Source organism: Balaenoptera borealis, assembly GCF_965194805.1.
Source record: "Balaenoptera borealis genome assembly, chromosome: 3".
Classification (NCBI taxonomy): domain Eukaryota; kingdom Metazoa; phylum Chordata; class Mammalia; order Artiodactyla; family Balaenopteridae; genus Balaenoptera; species Balaenoptera borealis.
This window is the reverse complement of record NC_138866.1, coordinates 11,377,339-11,400,010: the sequence shown is the minus strand read 5'-3', so window position 1 is coordinate 11,400,010 and position 22,672 is coordinate 11,377,339. Positions and strand designations below refer to the sequence as shown.

At 57.6% G+C, this 22,672-nt stretch overlaps 1 protein-coding gene across 2 annotated transcripts in view; it reads right to left on the bottom strand.

The window, feature by feature from the left end:
- The window catches only part of ITPK1 (inositol-tetrakisphosphate 1-kinase), a gene marked incomplete at its 5' end in the record, with an annotated part of 213,616 nt that overhangs the window by 3,559 nt on the left and 187,385 nt on the right, over nt 1-22,672 (bottom strand). For both annotated transcript variants that reach the window (XM_082384547.1, XM_082384548.1), the window contains 5 exons: nt 2,977-3,139; nt 7,812-7,879; nt 13,746-13,911; nt 17,683-17,723; nt 18,051-18,149. In XM_082384547.1, coding sequence (XP_082240673.1) covers nt 2,977-3,139; nt 7,812-7,879; nt 13,746-13,911; nt 17,683-17,723; nt 18,051-18,149 — 537 coding nt within the window. The remainder of the gene's footprint in view (nt 1-2,976; nt 3,140-7,811; nt 7,880-13,745; nt 13,912-17,682; nt 17,724-18,050; nt 18,150-22,672) is intronic.

Below are 22,672 nucleotides of genomic sequence, written 5' to 3'. Positions count from 1 at the left end.
GGTGACAATGTCCACGGCTAGCGTTCATCCAGGCTCACCAAGTGCTGGCCCCCGGCTACATGCTTCACATTCCTCGCTCGTGGCATCCTTATAGCCCCCGGGGAGTGGGACCTGAGGGTTATCTCCACTGTACAGATGAGGACACGAAGCTCTAAGCAGCAGCACTGGCATCTGAGCCAGGCCCTTTGGTGCCACCCGTGCCTTGAACACATGTGGTGCGGGGTGCCCCACTCTAGGCCTGGGGGCTTCCTCGGCCCTGGGGCTGGGGGTGAAGGGCAGGGCAGTCACGGGCCATCGGCAGACGTGCTGCTGGGTTCCCAGGGCAGAGATGCAAGCAGGGGAGAAGAGCTGAGACCCGCTGACGGGCCACCAAGGAACATAAGCTGGTCCCTCAGCGACAGCGCTGCCGTCCCCAGACGAGGCCCGGCCCACGGCTCCACGCAGCCTGGGGAGGGCGGGCTGAGGCGTGAAGGAGCAGCACAGGGCAGGCGCCGAGCGCACGCCATCTCCTCTGCTAGGACGGGAGAAGTGCTCCCACTGTGCGCGAGCGGACACGGAGGCTGCCCCCTCAGGAGGTTCGCCTCAGCAGACGGTGAGGGCAGCCAGGGTCTGAACCCACGACTCAAGCTAAGAAGCAGGCAGCCTCAGGTCAGGGGCCCAGGGCCCAGGCGCAGCCCCACTACCTGGTAGCCATGTGACCTTGGACGTGTCACCCAGCCCCCTGGCCCCACGTGCCCGGCAGTAAATGGAGATCCTGATGGTCCCTTGCACGCTGTGTGGTTGTGAGGATGAAATGAAACCCTGGGGGTAAAGGTCCCCAGGCAGGCTGGGCACCACTGGCGGCCACTGCTGTCACCACTGCCCAGAGCCCAGCACACAGGCTGTCTGGCGGGGCTGCTACCGGACACCCATGGCCCGAGGTACAGGGTGAGGGGGCCCAGGACCATGAGCACTCCAGATCCAGGCCCGTAAATCAAGCAGGGAGAGAGCGGGGCCCCAGGCGGCCGTCTCCTGGACACCGCCTCCTCTGGGGCCCCAAGCCCCACGCGCTCCCGGGGCCTAACTCAGCACCGGGTTCCCTCACAGTCTCCTCGGGGCTCAGCTCCATCACTCAGGCTTGGCCCGCCGGGGGCCTCCTCTTGGCTTCCCCCGTCCACGCTGGCTCACAGTGGCCGTCCCTTCTCTGAACACCCGGGACGCCCTCAGAATGCCCGGCCTGAGTCGCACAGGTGCTGGCTGGGCGGGGCCAACTCAGGACCCAGCACAAATCCGTAGCTCAGTTGCAGAGTTCCTCCCCCTCTCCATCCTTCTAGAACCTCCACCCCAACAGCCGGGCATTGCCCTGCCCGGTCCCCCCAACCCACTGACTCGGCCACCTTTTCGCTGTCGCTCCCTCCACGTCCTCCCTGATTTAGATCCTCTGATTTATTATAATTGTTCCCCTGATGCAGCCTCAATTCCCCTGTGCTCTCTCATTCCGTCACCCTCGCTCATCAAAAACCCACCTCTCCGTCCAGGCTGCACCCACGGTGACTACAGAAAAATAGGCCATTGTCCCAAAGGGTCTCAATTTCTATTCACGAACACAGACCTCAGATGGCCGCGCCACCTCGCTCAGAGTGAACGGCAACACGGTGGGCTCCCCTCTGACCTCTGACCTCCCTGCTGCACGAGGCCTCGGGCCACAGGCCCCCCTCCGCAGGCCCTGCCCGGGATCCTTAGAGGTGGCTCCCTCCCTTCTTGCCAGGCCCTGCTCCCACCCCCGCTTCACAGAGGAGCCCCTGGCACCCCCGTCCCCCGAGGGCAGGGCCCACGCCGCCCCCACTGTCTGCAGCAGCTGGGGAATGCAGTGGGCCTTCGACAAACTGCATGACAGAGACAGGAGGGGCCTCCCCCGAACCTGGGTTTCCTTGGCTGTGAATCGTGGTGCTGGCCGGGCCTGGCCCGCATGCTCTCAGTGCAGGGGACACGCGTCAAGCACCCAGCCTGGTGCCCCGTGAGTGCTCCCCAAGCACGGGGGCTTCCTGCTCCCTGCGCACGCCCACTGAGCAGTGCCCTCCTGCAAGCAGGGCTCTCACGTGAGATGCTAGCCTCCCCGAGGGTGGGAACCGCTTCCTCTCTTCATATCCACTGAGCAGTGACGATGGCTCTACCTCCAGGGCAGGTGCTTAATAAAGGCAAGAGCCACGGCCTTGAGACGGAGATGCCCACCGAGAGGGTAAGCGCCCAGGCTGCTCTGGGCCAGAGGGAGCGACGCAGCACTCTGTCCCTGACCTGCCGTGAAGATGGGGAGTCGCTTGGCCTCAGCACGTGTCTCTGTGAAGTAGCTCAGCCCAGGGCCACCACCACCATCACTGCTGAAGTTAACGGTCCCCTTGAGGGTTCTTTGGTGATGTCTCCCGCTGAGCCCCTCCCTGAGTTGGGATCCGAGGGGTGCAGGGCAGAGCCTGGTGGGGCAGCAGGCCCGGCGGTGCTTCCCGCCTCAGGGCTGCCGCAGACAGCACGGAGCAGGCGCCCCAGCCGCGGGGAGCTGGCTGGATCCGAGCGTGTCCCCAGCATGGTGGCTCAGGGCGGGGGAAGGAGCACGGCCTTGCCACCACCCTGCAGTATGACCTGGGACAACTTCTCCCTCCCTCCCTGCGTGTAAACTGGGGTTCATATGCCCTCCAGTGTCCTTTCAGCTCTTTAAACCTACAAGGGCCCAAGAGGTCAGCTGAGATTTGGCCCAGAAAAGCTACTGCTGATGGCATCGGGCCAGGAGAGGCAGGGGAAAGAACACGCGTTTAGCTGCAGGCCCACTACGCGCCCTGTAAACCCACTGGCTGGTGGGGCTGAGGCTGAGCAGGGGGCTGCTCTGACCCCGGGCCCCAGACAGTGAGGGATGCAACTGGTCAGCCCGACTCTCCGGCCCCCGCTACCCGCCCAAGGCCACCAGGCTACAGACCGGTGAAGGTGGCGCCCGGCCCCACCGCTCACCTGGGAAGGCGTTGATGTCGATGACGGCGTGCTGCCCTGTCTGGTTGTTGATGATGATGTCGATCCCGAAGAGCGACACGCCCAGCGCCTGCCGCAGGGCCCGGGACAGCTCCCGGATGACCTCGTCACTCGGCCGCTCGAAGACACCCTCGATCTTGTCCAGCTGCCAACACACACACACACACACACACACACACACACACACACACACACACACACACACAAGTCAGGCCTTGGGTGGGGAGGCTCCACGCCTCGCCACACACAGAGACCCCCCAGTGAGGTGGCACAAGCCGGGCCTTACCTGCAGGCAAGAGGCAGGACAGACCCACCAGAGTCGGCACGAGGATGGCCATTTCCAAGTCCTGCCACGGGCTGGGCAGGTGCTGGGTATACAGCGTACGTGACCTCTAGTCCTCATAACCACCAGGGAGGCGAGCGAGCACCATTATCAGCATTTTATACACAGGGGAGCTGAAGCTCAGAGAGGGTCAGGGGCCGGTCCAGGGCCACACAGCTCAGGGCTGGATTTGCACCCAGGCATTTAAGCCTGTAAAACCCAAGCCTCTTAGCAAGGAGGAAGGGGATGGAGAGTCTGTTGTGAACCCAGGAAGACTGTGTGGTTCAGGGAGCCTGTGAGCTGGACCTTGAAGATGGGGAGGATTGAGGGGGGCGGGGGGAAGGGACCCAGGTAAGAGCACAGTGGAAGCAAAGGTGCAGAGGCAGGAACCCACAGGAGAGAGCTGGGAGCAGCTGGAACGGTTAGGGCAGAGGCGGGCAGCGGGGGGAATTTCTGTCAGCATCACCGCACTGACCCACCATTGCCGGAGCCTCAAGGCTGTGAGGTGATGGGTTCCGTGGACCGGCCTTCATTTACTGGCCGGAACTGGGCAGGGGCGGGTGGTGGTCACAGGGCTCCTGGGTGGGGCTCACAATTCTCCCCTTCCGGATGAGTCGCTAACTCTGGTGTGGCCACACTAACTCATGCTCAGTGGGCTTCCCCAAAGAGTCTACTCTGCTGCGCCTGCCCAACTCCTGGGTCCAAGTTCAGCTTCTGGCGAAGCTCCCACAGGGCTCGTGGGGCCGTCCCCTGGACTCCCGCTGACACCGCTCACTTTCTGCTCTAATCACAGCTGGCCTGGGACAGGCACACAAGTCTTCATGGGCTCAAGCGTGGCCCCTGGCCCGGGCCTTCAAGGAAGTAGAACACCGCCCTGGGAAGGACTGAAGTCCGAGGGATCTGGATTTGAATCCTGATCGTGACTTCCTAGCTCTGTGGTCTTAGGGGAAAGTACTTGGCCTCTGGGTGCGTCAGCCTGCTCATCTGCAAAACAGGGCCAACGAGGCCTCCATCGCAGACTGCTGGGAGGAATCACAAGGTCATTGATGTGATGGGGACAGCACATGCCTGGCTGGAGGAGCCGCTCCACTTGCATTTCAGGGCATGGACGGCAGCACGTCAGCCAGAACAGGGCTCACGTGTGGTGCTCAGGAGATACCAGAGTCCTACGGTCTGTGGGCTCGGGGCCAAAGGGGAAGCACAGGAGCTCATCCATCAGAAATAGAAAAGAAGCTGGGTCAAAAAGCTAAATGGAGAATTACCATGTGACCCAGCAATTCCACCCCAGGTGTGTAACTTGTATGCCACTGCTCATAGCTGCATTATTCACAACAGGCAAACGGTAGAAACAACCCAAATGTCCATCAACAGATGACTGGATAAACAAAATGGGTTACCCACACAATGGAATATTGTTCTCACAATGCTACCACGTGGATGAACCTTGAAAATATCAGGCTATGTGAAAAAAGCCAGACACAATAGGTCACATACTGTACGGTTCCATTAATATGAAAGGTCCAGAATAGGTAAATCCACAGAGACAAAAAAGCAGATTAGTTGGGAGGAGGGGGAATGAGGAGTGACACTCAATGGGTACAGGATTCTCTTTTGGGTGATGCAAATGCTTTGGAACTAGACAGAGGTGGCAGTTGCACGACATTGTGAATGTACTTAACGCCACTGAACGGTTCACATTAAAACGACTAATGTTAACAAGAAGTGAGGCTGGGTCAGGTGGGCTGGGGACAGAGCCCTGGGTACCCAGGACACATGGTGCTTACCCCCAGCTCAGGAAGCCGAATGGCTGATGGGGAACTTCCAGACACGTGCAGGGCAGGGACCCTACAACCGGGCACCGTCGTGTGCTACTGTGAAAGCCACCTCCACCGGCTCTGCATAGCAGGCGGCGACCCCCAAAAGCGCCCATGACCCCGCTGCCTCGGCGTCTCGTCCAGGCGAGACGCTTTCTAAGCGGCTGCGTTAGCTTTGCCGTGACAGGCACCTGCCCGAGCCCAGGTCAGCAGCCTGGCCACTGGTCCTGCGGCCCGGGTCCCTCACCGAGTCAGAGCCCTGGGAGGACGCCTGGCATTGCCCAGTCCCTGCTGCGTGCCCTGAGCCATAACAGGCCCTGCCGCGTCTTGTTTTCTCACCCCAGGAAACGGGGTAATAAAAACACCCCCGCCGCCACGGGCCTGTGGCTCAGGCCTGGCAGCAAGGGGACCAATGGCCGCTGCTTTGTTACAAAGCCTCGTGACCCCGCTGTTTATAAAAGCACTTTCTCAGCTCAGCTAAGGAATCTCAGAAGTCCTTCTGGAGCCCTTTGATTGTCTGAGACAAGGAGGCAATGGAGGCGGTAAGAGGTGCTCAGGTGGACCCCCCGGGTCCCCCATCACCAGTCACAGCTGACACTGACTGAGCACCTACGGCATACCCGGCACTGCCATGGTGCTTTTCATCTAGGGACTCCCTGAACACCACCACCACCCTACAGGGTGGGACGGGGAACCCGAGGCTCAGAGAGGCAATGTGACTTGCCTGAGGCCACACAGCTGGAAGGTTGTGGAGCTTGGGTCTGACCCCAGGCAGTCTCGTCAGTGTCACACTCTTAACCAATACCCTGTACCCGTGTCTGCGGGGGCTGCCAGTTGGGTGTGGGAGCTGCGTCCACCCTTGGGAGCATCCGGCCAGGGAGGGAGGAGGGGCTTCAAGGCCAGGGCAGGGCTCCCGGCACCTGCACGAGGCCGAGATGGAGACTGGAGGGACCCCAGCGAGCAGGAGGCTGCTAAGGGGCTTGTCTGGACACCCAGGTCTGGGAATGGACTTGTCTGTGCAGGTGGGCCTGACATCCCGAGTGGAAAGGGGACGGCTGACTGCATTTCCCTTTTCTCTTTCCCACGTTGCCAGCCCTGGGGGAATCCCCACACAGCAGTCATGAGCTGAGGGGAAGGGGGAGATGGCAGCGAGGCCTAAAGGTGGAGAGAAGGCCCCGCAGTGTCTCCAGGCCGACCTTTCCCACGTGGCAGATGGAGACGCAGGCTGAATGGTAGGTGGGTGATTAGCCAGGAAGGTGACTTTGCTTCTGGCCCTCACAGTGACCCTCTGGCATCAGTTAACAGCCCAGTGGTGACTAGAGCTGCGCTGTGCCAGGGGAGTGGCAGGGACAGCCTCTTGGCAAGTCTGCGGAATGCCAACCCCCTCCAAGAGTCACAGGCCGAATAAGGTCTGAGAGCCTCGCAGGGAAGACGCCCTGCGGAGCTGGGCCAGCCTGAAGTTTCTACAGCTTTTATGAGACCAGAACGTTTTCTAGCACAGAACACCTATTTACGTCTTTTAATGTGCACAGCCAGGCGCTGAGGGGTTCTGTTTAAAATCTGGTTGTTCGCCAAGCATCCTTGACCACAAAGCTTGTTCCCAGGGAATGTCTATTAACATCTGGAGGGACGCTGGTGTTCCTTCCAGGTCCCTTCCACGCCTGTGCTCTGTCGAACCCTCAGCACACAGCTGGCTCCTCAAAGGAACCAGAAACAAACAGGAAAAGCACAGGCGGCCTCGGTCGGGGGACAGGAGGCCCGAACCTGGAACGAGGTGGGGTGAGGTCCAGAGGTGGGGGTCTGTTGTGGAGGGGACACTGGCAAACCCTCCGAGCATGGCCAGGACACTGGCAAACCCTCCGAGCATGGCCAGGACACTGGCAAACCCTCCGAGCATGGCCAGGAGGGGAGCAGGAGAGCTGGCAGAGGGCTCATTTCCGCGGCAGTGGCGGCAGAGACCCCTGGCTCTCAGGACACACGGAGGAACAGCAGAGGGTGGCCCAGTGCTGACTTGTAACTGCTCAGCAATTGCCAGGGAGATAAGAAATCCCAAATTCCCGGAAGACCCAGCTTCGGCATCAGACTAATCTGGGGTCAAACCTCATCTCTGTCCCTGAGTGAGGAGCCCTGTGAATCCGGCTGAGCACAGCCCTCCCGCCTCAGGAAAGCGGGGATGTCTGGCCACCCCTGCAAGGCTGTTTTGGGCCGCAGGGCATCGAGGATGGAGCCTGACACACAGCGACATTCGCTGAACAGCAGTCCCGAGCCCATTACCCGCCGTGAACTACTCCAGCAGCCCCAGATGTACACGGCAGGCTCTTAACAAATGCTCACTGGACTCACGTGGGCAAGGAAAGAAAAAGGAAAATTGACGTGGTGCTGTCTCCTGCTCCCTTTTCTTAAATCAGGCAAAAGGCAGATTAGAAAGCAGGGCTTCAAATTCCTCACGGCTGGGGGGATTTCCTCATGTAGGAGGAGAGTTCGAAAATCATCCACTTGGAGTAGCCTAGCGACGAGCGGGCGTGGCTGTGATGACCACTGGCACGAAGGCCCGAAGCAAGCAAGGAAGAGGGGTCTCTGGAACCTCCCTGGGCCCCTGGCCTGGGGGGAAGGTCCTGCCACCCTGCCCCGCTGGAGAGCCAAAAGCACCCCACACCCAGCGCTCGGCGGGAGGGACATACCGCGGTCAGGACCGATGACGATTCTGGCTTGGACACGTTGTGGCTGTTGAAGAAGATGGACTCGCGGTCTGAAAAAGCAAAGACAGGAAGAAGCCGGAGTTAGAAGCTTGAGGCGGGGACGGCGATTCCAGCACCCGACACCAGGGGACAGCACCACCCCAGCCATAGGCCACAGTGGCCTTCAGGCTCAGCGTCCAGTGGCAGCCACCTGGGCCTCCCTACCCACCCCAAGAAGACATGACGCCACGGAGGGATGCACGCCCAGGCAGGGCCCCTGTTTCCATTTTTCTTCCCGTATAAAAATGAATGGCTTGATCAGCGCGCCTCTGCCTCTGCTCTCGTCTTACAGAACCATACCTGATTTTCCCCAATACCTGAGGCCCCCCCTCCCCAAAGTGTGTCTAGAGTGTCTTACGGACATGGCACCAGAAAGGCGGCTAAGTGAGTGGGAAATGCTGCATATGTGAATATCAAAGGTCCAGAGTAAAGAGGTCAACTGATGCCATTTAATCCAGCATTCCCCTCCGGTTCTGCCCACGGAACGCCTTTTCAGGGTAGCAGTTGAGAAACGGCTAGGCTGCCACTTGGCACATGAGTGTTTAAAATACAAACGGTTTTGCTGTTTCCCCACTATTTAAGGAAAAAATAGGAAATCAGAGCATGGGCTTCTGTAGGACCCATCCAAGAAAGCATACAGAATAATTTCTGTTTGGCTTTGGAAGTTAGCACAGCCCCATGAAATACCCTCCACATCTCCCACCCCCTCCCTCCCTGCTCCCACTGCCCCCTGGGCCCCCTCGGTCCCATGGGGGCGCCCGAGAGGCAGATCAATCCCAAGGTCATTGAGAGTGATGAGCAGGTGGTTTGTTCATTCAGCCCCTGGAGAGTAAAGGCAGGTCAGTCGGTCAGAAACATGTTCTCCAGCAGCTGGAAGTGTGGCGCACAAATGCACGAATCACAAAACCATGAGCCTCGGGGCTGAGATCTAGTAAAGGCCATCATCACACTATGATCCCCCCACCCCAAGAATGGCCCGGGCCACGAGCCCCGACGTGGCCCCAGCAGCCTCTGCTTTAGTCCTTCCTGGCAGGGCGTTATGGCTCCCGTCCCCCAGGACACATTGCTCATCCCTGGGACCCAGGCCCCTAAGCGCCGGCCAGGAAGGGCCCTGGCTGAGCACCGCTGTGTGCCAGGGGCCTGACCGAGAAGGCACCTGCTCTGGCTGCCAACGCCCGCCCTCCCACCTCCAGGATTACAGCGCTGCAACAATCATGCATGAGGAAGTGATTCGGGCGGAGGCTGAGCAGGCAGGCACTGAGATGTACCTGGCATCTTTCCCGCTAGCGGGGCATGCAGGCCCCTTGCCGCCCCGGTGTGCCCGACAGTCCTCCTACCGCTCCGACCAGAGCCAGTCCAGACGGGGGGCACGAGAGACGGTCCTGGGGAGGAGCCTGGGGAAAATAAACACCCTGCAGGACTGGTGCCAAGCAGCCCCACCGACCTCGACTCCTGGGCGCCGACAGCCAAGAAGAGTGAGCCTTCGGAGGGTGGCAAGCCCCACGGGCCAGAGCCCAGAGCAGGGCTCGAGCAGCTGGGATGGGCGTTCCGGCCTTCTGCAGGCACTGCCCACCTTCTCAGCCTGTAGCCCAGCCTGGTCCAGTCCTACTGAGCTCAGGGTGCCTCCCACCCACCCTGCGGGACCCAAGGGCAATCGCCAGGATGGCAGAGCAGGCCTGGGGAGAGAAAGGCCACCCAGAGCAGGTGCACACAGCCAAGTTCAGGGAGGCTGGGAAGCCTGCAAGAGCCACAGGGAACACCATGGGTGCTTAGCTAGGCCAGGAAGGGAAGGAAGTGGGCGCTCGGAGGGGTGTACCCAGTGCCCATTGAACGGGACAGACCATGTCACCCAACAGCTTCTTGTGGCAAGATCGAAAGTGTGGACCATTTCAAAGGAGACTCGTTTCTCCTCCTGGCTAACGCTGACCTGGGAGCCCTGGCCAGAGGACTGTTCAGCAGGGAGGGGAGAGCTGCTCTTTACTCAGATCCTCCCCATGTGCGGCCTGAGCAGGGGCCGGACAGAGTGGGAGCGGCTTCCGGCCATTTGATGAACCAGGAGACTGTGGAAGCCGAGACGGGTCAGAAAGGGTCAGAGCATCCCTTGGTGCCAGTTTCCTTGGGCAGCTTCAGGATACAGAGTTCCCTAAAGATAAGCCTGGCTGGGCCCTTGCACCTTGATCACAGGTGTACCCTGGATTGGGGGGGCCCATCCCCTCTCTGTTCCTGGACTAGTCCCGAGTCACACGGAGCCCCGTGAAGAACCACCAAGAACGCCCAACGGAGAGGGGAGGCAATAAGAGGAATATGGGTATTTTTGTCCCCAATTTACAGACAAGAAAAAGAGGTTCAAAAGAAGCAGAGTAAGTGACAAGTTTAGCATCCAAATATCCCAGTGAGTCTGAGGTGCAGCTGTGAGCTGTGGCCACACCTTCTTCAGTTTCATTTGCTTAATCTTCACATCTCTGGCGGGGGGAGATGTGAAGATTTCTTCACATGTCATGGCGCTGCAGACGGTGGCCCAGGTCTCCTCCCAGATCCCATGCAAGCATCAGCTCTGCACAGGGGCCGGCCCCGGCAGCCCTGCCCGAGTGTCTCCCCTCACCCAGCGGTGTCCCAGGACCCACTGTTTCCTCTGGGGTCCCTCATCTGTGCTGCTACAATTCGTCCTTTCATTACTTCTTCCCTGGTGTGTAGTTTCTCCCGCTAGAAGATGAGCACACGAGGGCATGACACTTGGCTGATTATCTAGTTCCCTGCTGGATCCCAGGGCTGAGAGCCTGGCAGGTTCAAGGAAACAGGGCATTTGTTACACCTGAGGGCCTCTCGATGCAAGATCACCAAATCTGGCCCACCACCTGTGTTTGTAAATAAAGGTTTATTGGAACGCAGCCACGCCCATTCGCTTACATGTTGTCTACAGCGGTTCTCAGGCAACAACAGCAGCATTAATATGACAGAGCTGGAAACATTTACTCTGGACTTTTGCAGAAAAAGCCTGCTGACCCTTGCTCTATGTGGTAAGCGGTGTCGTTCCTTTACATACATACCCCTAAGGAAAAAAAGGCCCACGTGCAGAGTATAACAAAGGCGCTGTGCCCACAGAGGAAAAGAAACAGAAATAAACCCACCGCACAGAAAGGGGGAGCAGAGAAACACGCCCACTGCGACTCTGGAACTAGTGGGGAGAGGGAAGCAGTCTCCCCAAGACCATGGACCAAGGGCAGAGAACATGTCTTCCTGGGGCTGGCACAGGCCAACCTCTACCCTCTCCGTAAAAACGTGACTTCAGTTCCAGCAGAGGCAACTGCAAGAGGCCTGTGGCCGTAAGACACACCTGACTTCAGAGATGCTAACAGGTGAAAACCAAAAGTACATCTGAGAATCAAAAGAACACAGTAGTTGTGGAGGGAAAGCTGGTGTCCTCATCGTCACTGCAGGTCAAAAGAATCCCACTCAAGGAGCCCCCATCTCCCTGCATGGACAGGGGAGGCCGGGGGGCCCGCCACGCAGGGCCATGGGGACCAGAAAGCTGGGAGGGGGCTGGAAAGAAGCCAGAGCCCTGAAGCCCCCTGCTCAATTGGTCCCGCTTAAAGAGCCGCTGTCACACTGCGCTTCTCATCCAGAAAGAGAACACACGTGTGAAAAGAACGATGAGCTGGTGTGATGCCCTGAAGACGGTGGACACAGAATCAGTTTCGGGGATGGAGGGACGGACACAGTGAAAATCACTCAGCTCGCCTGGGCATAATAAACACTTCTCCGTTAGCTCTGTGTTTCTCCACTGATCTACTCGGCCCCAGCCTGCATATTATGGTAAACTGGCAACCTGGAATGGCCATGAGAAGACACAGATGCGGAGCCCTTGTCCTCAGACACAGGACACAGAGCCCACGGCCAGCCACTAGTGGTTCCCAGATGGAAACTGGCCCAGGCCTTTGCAACCAGGAGAAAAAGGGGAGGAAAAGAGGGACACTTCTCATGGGGAAAGGAAGGAAACCAGGTGGTATATTTCTTTTAGAGATGGAGTGATTGTTGGTAAAATAAATAAAAAGCTATACCTACTCTTCCCTTAATACATTTCGCGTAGGCTTAAAGAACATATTTTTAAAAATCAGGAAACAATATAAACAGGCTTAAAAAAATATCAGCCCCATCCTGCCCACAACTGATAAGAATGCCTCTTGCCAGTACACAGTCACATACAAAAAGACCCCTCCTGACATCGGTCCCCCACGCCCAGATCATTCCATCAGCCCAGTGGGTAGAGGCAAGGACAAGTGTGAGGACCGGATACCCTGGAAGCCCTGCCAGCACTCAGAAGGGCAGTGGAAAGAGACACAATTTCCACAGTGTCTGCTCTCTGGGTTGTGTTAATGGGAAGAACGGCTGAGAGAGGACAGGAACAGCTGGACTTCATTCAAGAGGCGTGGCCTGGGGCTTCCCTGGTGGCGCAGTGGTTAAGAATCCGCCTGCCAATGCAGGGGACGTGGGTTCCAGCCCTGGTCCAGGAAGATCCCACATGCCGTGGAGCAACTAAGCCCGTGCGCCACAACTACTGAGTCTGCGCTCTAGAGCCCGCGAGCCACAACTACTGAGCCCGCATGCCACAACTACTGAAGCCCGGGCACCTAGAGCCCGTGCTCCGCTACAAGAGAAGCCACTGCAATGAGAAGCCCGTGCACCACAACGAAGAGTAGCCCCTGCTCGCCCCAACTAGAGAAAGCCCGCGCGCAGCAACGAAGACCCAATACAGCCATAAATAAATAAATAAATTTATTAAAAAAAAAAAAAAAAAGAGGAGTGGCTTGAAGCCATGAGGAGCGGATGGTGAGAGGCAGTCCCAGCAGACGGATTTTAGGAAGACCCATCTGTTTGCTCAGAGGGAAATAACGCAGCCTGGGCATTTCATCTGGTGATGGCGGGTTTCCCGTCCAGAGAGAAACACACAGTGAGTGAGAGCAAACCACACAATGGCAACCAGACATCCTCTGAGGGGTCCTCTTGGAAGACCGTGCTTATTCCAGAGACACTGCCACTGTTCCAAAGGTTTCCGGAACTTGCCTTAGAGATGCCTCCAGAACCACTAGAACAGTCTTTTAAGCAGCCCCAATACCAGCAAATCCTTGTCTTAGTGTCAGTTTTTGAAACGGCCAAGGGTCACCTGGAGCTGGTGAGCAGCTGAAGAAAAGCTGAGCGCGTGGAGCCCCTCAGCCTCCCTAGAGGACCCCCTCAGATGCCCCGATGCTGGCAGAACCCTGCAAATGCCACCACTGTGTGACATCTGAGGGACACGGAGGACCATCATCCACTGATCCAAAACACGCTAACCGATGCGTTCCTCAGCCCTGTGGGGGACCCGGCAGGCTGACTGTGCCCACTCCTGACCTGCCCGGGGTCCCGCAGCTGGGAAGTCCTGTGCCCTGTGCGCTAACTCCGAAGAGAGCATGCGTCCACCTCAGCGGCTGCAGAAGCAGCAGGGAACTCAGTGTTTCCCAGTTGGAAAAAGGAGACGTGATAAAGCAGCCAGCGCTCTGGTCCTCAAAGTATGAGGGGCCCCTCCCTCCCTATCCCTCCCTGGCTTCGCTGAAGGGACCATCATCCATTCCAGCGTGTTCCCTGTGAGCCTCATTATCGCATGGGGCCCCGGGAAGCGGCCTGGGTGCAGAAAGCTTTCAGGTTCTTCCTGGAATTTATGGCAGTTGAGACAGACGGAGCCCTTACAATGACCTGGCGTGCCCCAAGACCTCTTTACCTACTGGACACAACTCTTCCAACCTTCAGATCACCTCTCCCCGCTCCAGAAACTGGCGGCTAGTGCCGTGCTCCAGCCGTGCCCCTGAGCTCAGGGCATCCAGAGATGGCGCGAGGCTCAGTTACCTGATGTGCCCGCAGAGAAGTTCTTCAGCGAGGGCCTCTGGACCACGGTATAGGACTCGCCGACCACAAACACCTTGTACAGGACGGCGTTGTGGTTGATGAAATTCTGGACCACGCAGGGCAGCTGGATGGCGCTCAGGCCCTCCTGGTTGAACACGATGGCCATCTGGGGAGACAGGGGGCCAAGGGCTTGGTCAGAGTGCACTACCTCCTCAGCCCCAGACACGGGGTGTGTCACCTGTCCGGAGCACTGCCACCAAGGCCCACCCCTGGTCCTGTAGCACAAGGGCTCCCCAAGAAGAGTCTCAAGCCAGGGTGAGTGGAGTGGGACTTGAGAAGAACACCTGGGGATCAATCCACTCCTGCTATGGGGGTTTGGACATCCTGCACCATCAGGCCCGCCATGTAAGGCTGAGCTGGCTGTGCACTGCACAATTCCACTACTCACACTGCACCCAGGGAATAGGACCCCCTGGGTTGTGTACTACTTAACCCTTATGACCTCCTAGAGGTTCCTCCACAAAGTCTTTGGTCGGGGGGGGGGGGCGCGGGTGGCACAGCCAGGAGGTGGAAGACAATGGATCAGGGTTTAGGAGGCCTTGGGTCCAAGCCTGCATAACGACAAGCGCTGCCTTTTGAGCACTCATGACACACCTGGCCCTGTTCTAACCACTTTACATGAATCACCTGCTGTTTCCCTCACAATGTACCCCCGAGGTGGGCACTGACACCACGCCCCTTTTACAGATGAGGAAACTGAGGCCCTGCGGCACTTAGTGGCTGCTGGAAAGTGACAGAGCCCAGAATGGGCTGGGGTCCAACAGCCCCCAGCCTTGCCGTCTTGGACACTGAGTGAGCCACACGAGCACTTGAGGAATGGGAACATGCCGCTCCCCGTCCCTGAATCCTCTGGGGACAAAGGCCTCCAACAGGAGGGTCTGGCAGGGGACTGAGGTCGAGATGGGAAGAGGGGCGGCGGGAGAAAGGCTGCCCGCTTTGGCTGAGGCAGGGCCCACTGCAGCCAGCTGCCAGTGCCGGGGCCACGGCTAATGCTTCGTTCAAGGCTACGGGGCCCCAGGAAGGAGCCACCAGATGCCCAGAGCTGCTGGGAGAGGTACCGGGGCTGGACAGCTGGCCACCACACTGGCTGTTGCCTCCCACATCAACTGTCACAGAGCACGACCACGACATGCCTGGTGCTCAGCCGGGTGGGGCAGAAGTAGAGATCCAGGTCACACGGGGAAACGAAAGGGGTGTGTGTGTGTGTGTGTGTGTGTGTGTGTGTGTGCGTGTGTGCGCGCGCGCGCGCGCGCCGCAGTGAATTATCACCTTAGCCATCTGATGAAAGTAAGAGAGCCATACATGGGTTCAAGACCCAGCCCGGCGCTTGCTGCATAAGCCCTGTTTAAGCTCCATTTTCCTCACCTGTAAAATACCATCAGTAACCACCATGGTGGGGCTTCCCTGGCGGTCCAGTGGTTAAGACTCCGCACTTCCACTGCAGGGGGCACGGGTTCGATCCCTGGTCAGGGAACTAAGATCCCACATGTCGCGCAGTGTGGCCAAAAAAATTAAAAATAAATAAATAAAATAACCACCATGGGGTAGCTTCGGGGTCCTCCGAGCTTTTGGCTCAGTGGGGGTTTTTTTGCCTTTTTTTTTAAAGGAGGGGACGTGGTATTCCACTGTGGAGCAAATTTGTGTGCTTACACCAGCTTAAAGCCAAGACAGGAGCCCAAACCATCGTGTGAACATAAGATGAAAACAAACTAGTCCCGACTTCAGTTGAGCGAGGGACCGGGGAATCAGAGGTAGGGCTCGGGCAGACTGGGGTACAGGTGAGGACCCCGGTCAGAAAGCCCCCTTTCCTGTGTAAAGCTAATCACGTGCACAGAGATGCCCTCCCTCCTCGCTGCACTCAGCATCCCCGGGCACCCCTGAGGGGGGTGACGAGCCTCGGCGTCCCACCCCCAGGCTCAGGCCACGGAGGGCACCCCGCCAGAGGGGGCGTCCCTCTGATGCTAACAGCCTCCCAGGAGGCAGATGGCCCGCGGCACACAAGCCCCCTGGGAATCTGCAACACCCCAGACCCCAATCTCAGGGCTCTGTCCCTGACCCCCACCCAGCAGAGGAGCCCCTCCCGGAAACAGCGCACGGCGGGCTGGGGGAGCCCCAGGGGTGGGGAAGTGGGGGGGACGTGGCTCACACCTTGGAGCCAGACTTGGATAACTGGACTGAGGGGTGCAGTAGCCTCCCCTGATGGCGCTTGACCCCATGGAGTCAAGACTCCCCCGGAGGAGGGTGGCCACCTCGATCCGGAACCCCTGCCCCGTCAGCAATGACCCAGCGGGCTCCAGGGCAACTGGTTCCACGACAGCGTATCAAACACTCCCTGGGCCAGGCCCCATGGCACCACATGCAGCAACTCCCTTATCCTTACAACAGCCACCATATCCCCAGTTACAAGTGTGGGACGGAAACCCAGAGAGGCTGGGTAATCTGCCCGAAGTCACACAGCTGGTGGTGCTCAGAACCAGACCTGGTCCCAGGCTGGTGTGATTCCAAAGTTCTTACGTCAACAGCAGAAGCAGTTCCTTCCTGGCAGGCTGACCTATTCTGCATTAGGCTGGTCTAATTACACTAACGACTGCAGTTGCCTTTCTGTCCTGAAAACCCCGAGGCACTGACCAACAGAGGAACCGTTTGGTGGTGAAAAGGGCCAGGTGGAAGGTCAGGGAGCAGGTGCTGGTGCCAGCGAGGGGAGTGTGGGTTCCAGGGACACGATTCTGGCTGCTCTGAAGCCTTCCTGCTCCCTCCCGGGGCGCACACCCCTGGCCCGGAGCCCAGGCAGGCCTGGACAGGGAAGGTTCCATGAGGGCTCCTGACCTTAGGAGACAGCTGACCTTTGCTACAGGCCAGGATTTCCTGGCCTCACGTTCCCTCCCACAAGCAAAGGGACCCCCTCAGCCTTGCAGCCCCATCATGGCATGTACCACACCACAGGGACACATCTGTTCACAGACATTTCCCCATAAATGCATGCCAGGGATAAAGACACTACATACATCTTCTCCAGGCCGCACTGCCGGGGTTGTCCACGTTTAGTCATAGGTCTTGGGGGAGCATTTCTGACGGCGGGGCTGCGCGGGACAGACTCTCCCACAGGGCCTTCTGGGTGGGTCAGATGTCTACGGCCCAGGGTGTCCTCCCATGCACCTAATGAGGGGGTCCCCAGGCTGGGCTGTGCCCCTGAAGACAATGTCCCAGGCATGGTTCTTAAGGACGGCGACAGACCCAGCAGAGCCCCTGCCTGGCCATTAGCTCCTCTTGCCCCCAAAAGGCTTCCTCCGCTCAGTCTCCCAACCACACCCCGCGGGTGCCCTCCGCCTCCGGGACTCTGTGCTCCCCGCCAGGGCAGGACTCACATCTTACGCATCCTTCCCGCAGCACCCAAGGCCGGGAATGACCACTGGGTGAACACAGGAATGAATGAGAGGGTGGGGCAATCACGTACACGGCAGGTAGGGTACTCCTTCCGCCTCTCACCCCCTTCCCAAATTCAGCAGGACTGGCAGATCCCTGTGGGCAGCGATGGCATCTTTTCAGCGGGGCCCAGGCCAGTGCCCGGCACAGAGCAGGAAGGGACTGACACCGACGGGTCAAAGGACTGGTGAGATGGAGGCCTGGCTCGCCCGGGCACAAAGGGGGCAGGCACAGCCATCGCGGCCTCGGGGACAGGACAGGCACAGGGTGCGGGTGTGGGTGGAGACAGCGTACAAAGCCGCGACCATCAGGAGCAGGACACAGAGCGGGATCCAGCAGCAGGCCTGGCGGGCTCCCAGAGAGACACCGCGAGCTGAACGGATCGGGGGCAGGGGGACGGCAGGGGTGGGGAGGCGGGGCACAGGGCAGTCAAGTCGTCACATCTCCCACTCACCTCGTGAGAGTTGGTGCCATGAGCCACTCTGGTTTTGCAAACTGTGGGTGGGGGAGAGAAAAACAGAGGGGTTAGCGAGCTTATTCACCCACAGAGCCCAGCCTTGCAGGTACAGGAAGAAACTCTCGACAACTCCCGCAGCCCCTCAGGGGAGGGGCAGGTGGGAGCTGGAGGGCGGCGCGGACTCGACCAGGGCCAGCACCTGCCCACGGGTGAGCTGGACGGACGCCGCCGGGCCAGGCCCTCACCACCCAGGAACCCAGGGACCCGGGGCCATGCCCTCCCCGGCGGCCGAGGCCTGCCTGCACCCTCGGGAAGTTTAAGGCCCACCCGGCCCCCACGCGGCACGCTCAGGGCACGGTACGCACTGAACGGGAAGGCCAGGCCATTCTCCTCCAGGAGCCGCATGGTGTCGTCTCCGCCCAGGCTCGTGAGCTCCATGAAGGGTGGTGAGCAGATCCTGTCATCTGGGGGTGGAGGAGAAGCCCAAGTCAGCACCGCCCTCTCCTCGGGGCGCCCTCAGAGCCCCTGCCCACCCCATCTGACGGCCCATACGCTACAGTCACCCACACGTGCCAGGAATGAGAGCACAGACTTTCATTACATTTTCTAATAGCATTTCTGTAATGACGGAACCAATACATGATAACGGCAAAGGCTGAAGATCAACTAAAAGTGAAAACCAGACCCAGTCACAGATACGACTGCGATTACCTCCTAGCCCGCACTTGGGCATGTGACACACACACACAGCTCCCCAACGAGGTACTCAACAAAACTCAATTTGAGTTTTGTAACTCAAATTTTCACTCAATCAACTATGAACTCTGTTCTGGGGCAATGAAGACTTCCCCCTCCAAAGGGTAAGCTGGGACGAAGTGAGAGAGTGGCATGGACTTATATACACTACCAAATGTAAAATAGATAGCTAGTGGGAAGCAGCCGCATAGCACAGGGAGATCAGCTCAGCGCTTTGTGACCACGTAGAGGGGTGGGATAGGGAGGGTGGGAGGGAGACGCAAGAGGGAGGAGATATGGGGATGTATGTATATATATAGCTGATTCACTTTGTTACACAGCAGAAACTAACACACCATTGCAAAGCAATTATACTCCAATAAAGATGTTAAAAAAAAAAAGACTTCCCCCTCCATACGCAGTATCAGCTTAATGATAATCACAGGAACGACACCAGCCCTTCAGCTCTTACCCCGGGTCTAGCACTGCCAAGGGCTTTACGTACATCACCTCTGAAGTTTGCAAATAATCCCGTGGGGAGGATGCTGAGGGTGGGGTGGGGGGATTAAAGAGCGGCTCGCAGTCACACAGGGACCCCTGGCATGCAGCCTCTCGCCATCTAACAGAGGTGGCTCCCGACTCCTCCGTCACCCCGACGGGCCATACGTGAGCACAGGCACCACCCTCCTCCTGCCACCACACTCCAGCCCCGGCCCCACCCCCCACGCCGCTGCTCTCCTGAGTCCCCGCTCTTGCAGGGGTGCGCGCTCACCCTGTGGGTTCCAGGCGTGTTTGGTTTTCTGAGAAGCTCTGGGAGCTGGGTGTGCTCTGTTCGTCAGGACGCTCCTGGTGCCAGACACCGAGTGAGGGCAAAACAGATTATTCGTGGGAAAACAAAGTGTATTCTGAATCTCTCTACTGATTGTTAAATTGCATGACTGGTTTGTTATTACTACTCAGTCTACCTCCATCCCCACTCAGGGCACCAGCTCCCAGGAGGTAAGACCACCCTGTATTTCTGGGCACAGGAGCTGGGAAAGGCTGAGCATCAGTGGGATGGGGGTGACACCCCCATCCCTGCCACAAACTTGGAAACCAAACCGAAAGCAAACAATAAAGCAGCTTGTCTCCAACAGCTTCTACTACTTGGCTGGCTAAGAGGTCAGTACATTAAAACATTGAAACCAAGGTAAGATCCAGCTTCACATATCTCATAAAAGCCAGTGCCAAGAATTACACAGGGAACATTAAAAGTGTTCTAATTTCCCTCCCCGCCCCCCGCCCCCACCAGCAAAGTCCAAACTCCAAACAGGCGCAGAGTGATGGCAGGTTCTCGGGGACCCAGGGAGGGTGGAGCCCTGGCAGACGGCGAGGCAGGCCCTCTGCACGGAGCACGCATATTCCTCAGGGACAGATGCTGAAACAGAGGCCCAAAGAGGCCGTCTTTGCCCAAGGTCACTTGACAGCCACGTACAGAGCCAGGACAAGGAGCTAGGCTCACATGGCAGGCCAGGAGAAGAGAAGTCAGGGACATCAGAGCAGGGAGGTAGGGTTGGGGCGGGGGGAGGGTGTCCTGGCTCTCAGCTGTAAGCCACTGTCTAAACAGGGCCCCATTTCTGCACCCCCTGCCCAGGGTCAGAGCCGGGGTGGAAACACAGGTGAGGGGCTGGCAGGCTGTGGAAGGAGGAAGCGCCCTGCGCAAAGGCTCCTTGCTGCAGCCCCTCCAGCCCAGCCCTAACGGGGCGTGACGCTCCAGGCCAAACAAACTGGAGAGTGTGGCAGCAGGCCGGCTTGCAGCAGTTGCCCACCTGGCCTGGCAGGGGGTCCACCCTGGACCCAGCCCTCCCATGGGAAGACTCGGAGATCCCTGGAGTCAAACAGACCTCCTCCGGTCAGAGCTTCCGGAGTTTTCGGAGCAGGTGAATCTGCCTGGCTTTCAGATCCGCCTTCAATGCCCTTCCCACCCCAGCCCAAAGCTTTCAAGTCATGTCATGGCTAGCGGCCAACTGTCAATAAACCCCACTTGTTATGTGCCAGACACTGTTCCACACAGCCTGCAAAGCAATCATCTACCCTCACAAGAACCCCACAAAGAGGTGCTGTCACCCCCATTTTACAGATAAAGAAAATGGGGCACAGAGAGGTGAAGCTCCCTGTCCAGAGTCACACAGCGAGTAGGGGGTGCAGCTGGGGGCTCATCCCCAGGCAGCTGGCTCCCAAGTCCATGCTGCTGACCACGGCCTCCCTAGTAGAAAAAGTGCCCGCTCCATATCAACAGAATAAAGGACAAAACCCACACGATCCTATCAATAGATGCAGAAAAAGCATTTGAGCTAAAACTATAAAATGCTTAGAAGAACACACAGGTGTAAATCTTTATGACCTTGGATTAGACATGGTTTCTTAGATACCAAAAGCACAAGCAACCGAAGTAAAAATAGACACATCTGAAATCACCAAAATTTAAAACTTGTGTGCTTCAAAGGACACTATCAAGAAAGTGAAAGAAAACCCACAGAATGGGGGGAAATATTTGCAAATCATATATCTGATAAGGGTCTAGTATCCAAAATATATGAAGAACTATTAACAACCAAACAATTAAAAGACCAGTAACCCAATTTAAAAAATGGGCAAAGGATCTGAAACGGACAGTTCTCAAAATAGGACGTACGAATAGCCAATAAGCATGGGAAAGGATGCTCAACATCATTAGCCATCAGAGGAATGAAGATCAAAACCACACCTATTAGGTTGGCTACAACCAAAAAGACAGACAATAACAAGTGTCCTGACATTGCCGGTGGGAATGTAAAATGGTCCAGCTGCTTTGAGAAACAGCCTGGCAGTTCTTCAAACAGTCAAACATAGTTCCAGTGTGACCCAGCAGTCCACTCCTAGCTATACAACCAAGAGGACAGAAACATATGTCCACAAAAAAACCTGTCCAGGAATGTTCATAACAGCGTTATTCATCACAGCCAAAGAGTGGCAACAACCCAAATGTCAATCAACTGATGAGTGGGTAAACAAAACGTGATATATCCATGCAATGGAATATATCCAGCCATAAAAAGCACTGATTCATGCTACAACGTAGATAAACCTTGAAAACATTCTGCTAAGTGAAGGAAGCCAGTTAGAAAAGCCACAAAATATATGACTTTATCCCAAATGTCCAGAATGGGCCGATCCATAGAGACAGAAAGGAGACTGGTGGTTGCCAGGGCCTGGGGGGCAGGTGGAATGCGGAGTGAGTGCAAATGGGTACATTCCTTTTTGGGGTGATGAAAATGTTCTGGGATTAGATAATTGTGATGGTTGTACAACTCTGTGAATATATTCAAACCTACTGAACTGTATCTACACTTTAAAAAGGTGGATTTTATGGTATGTGGCTTATACCAATTGAAAAAGAAAAATAAGGAAAAAACCCCAGCGGCAGCAGCTGCCATCCAGCGAGCACTCGCTCTCTGTGGGAAACTGGGCTAAATAAATGCTTCGGGTACAGTGTCTCCTTCGATCCTCCAGAAAACCTGCAGAGACCCGTCCCCCAGCCCCGCCCCTGCCAAGGCCAGGGTGAACCAGAGAAGGATGAGGAGTGCTCTCCCGGAGATATCTGGGGTCCAGATGAAATGCAGAGACGAGACACTTCCAACGAACAGGCCGCATCCAGCATTAGGCCAGACACCCACACCTTTCCGAAATCTCAGGCTCTGGTGTCTGAGGTGGTAGCCTGGGTGGTGGCAGGACCCAGCAGAGGTGGCCAAGGACCGAGTGTGACAAGAAAGAGGGGCCCAGGCACAGCGTCATGCTCTTCTTCCTTTATCCTAACTTGGAGCTTGTTGACCACACCCTGAGAAACAGGCACTACCAGCTGCAAACCCCACGCCCTCTCCAGGGTGGGCCCGGGACCGAGACCTCCCTGATCATGCGGCCTGAAAGGCCCACAGACCGAGCTCAGTCTGTGGGGGTCAGCCTTGGGGGAAGGCAGTCCTGTGCCCGCAGGGCAGAGGCTGGAAAGGAACCTGTGTCCCTCACTGGGCTGCAGGCTGCCCCACGCCCGGGGCCTGTCCCCACGCTGGACTCAGGTGCAGCAGACCACCATGACTCTACTGCTTGTAGCCAAAATCATCCTGCCACGCCTGTGAAATCACAGTAAATTAGAAACTACTACTGTTTCTATTTTGGTTTCAACAACCGGTCACCAACAAAAAAATGTGTTGTATCCCTGGAGCCAGAGACCCAGCAA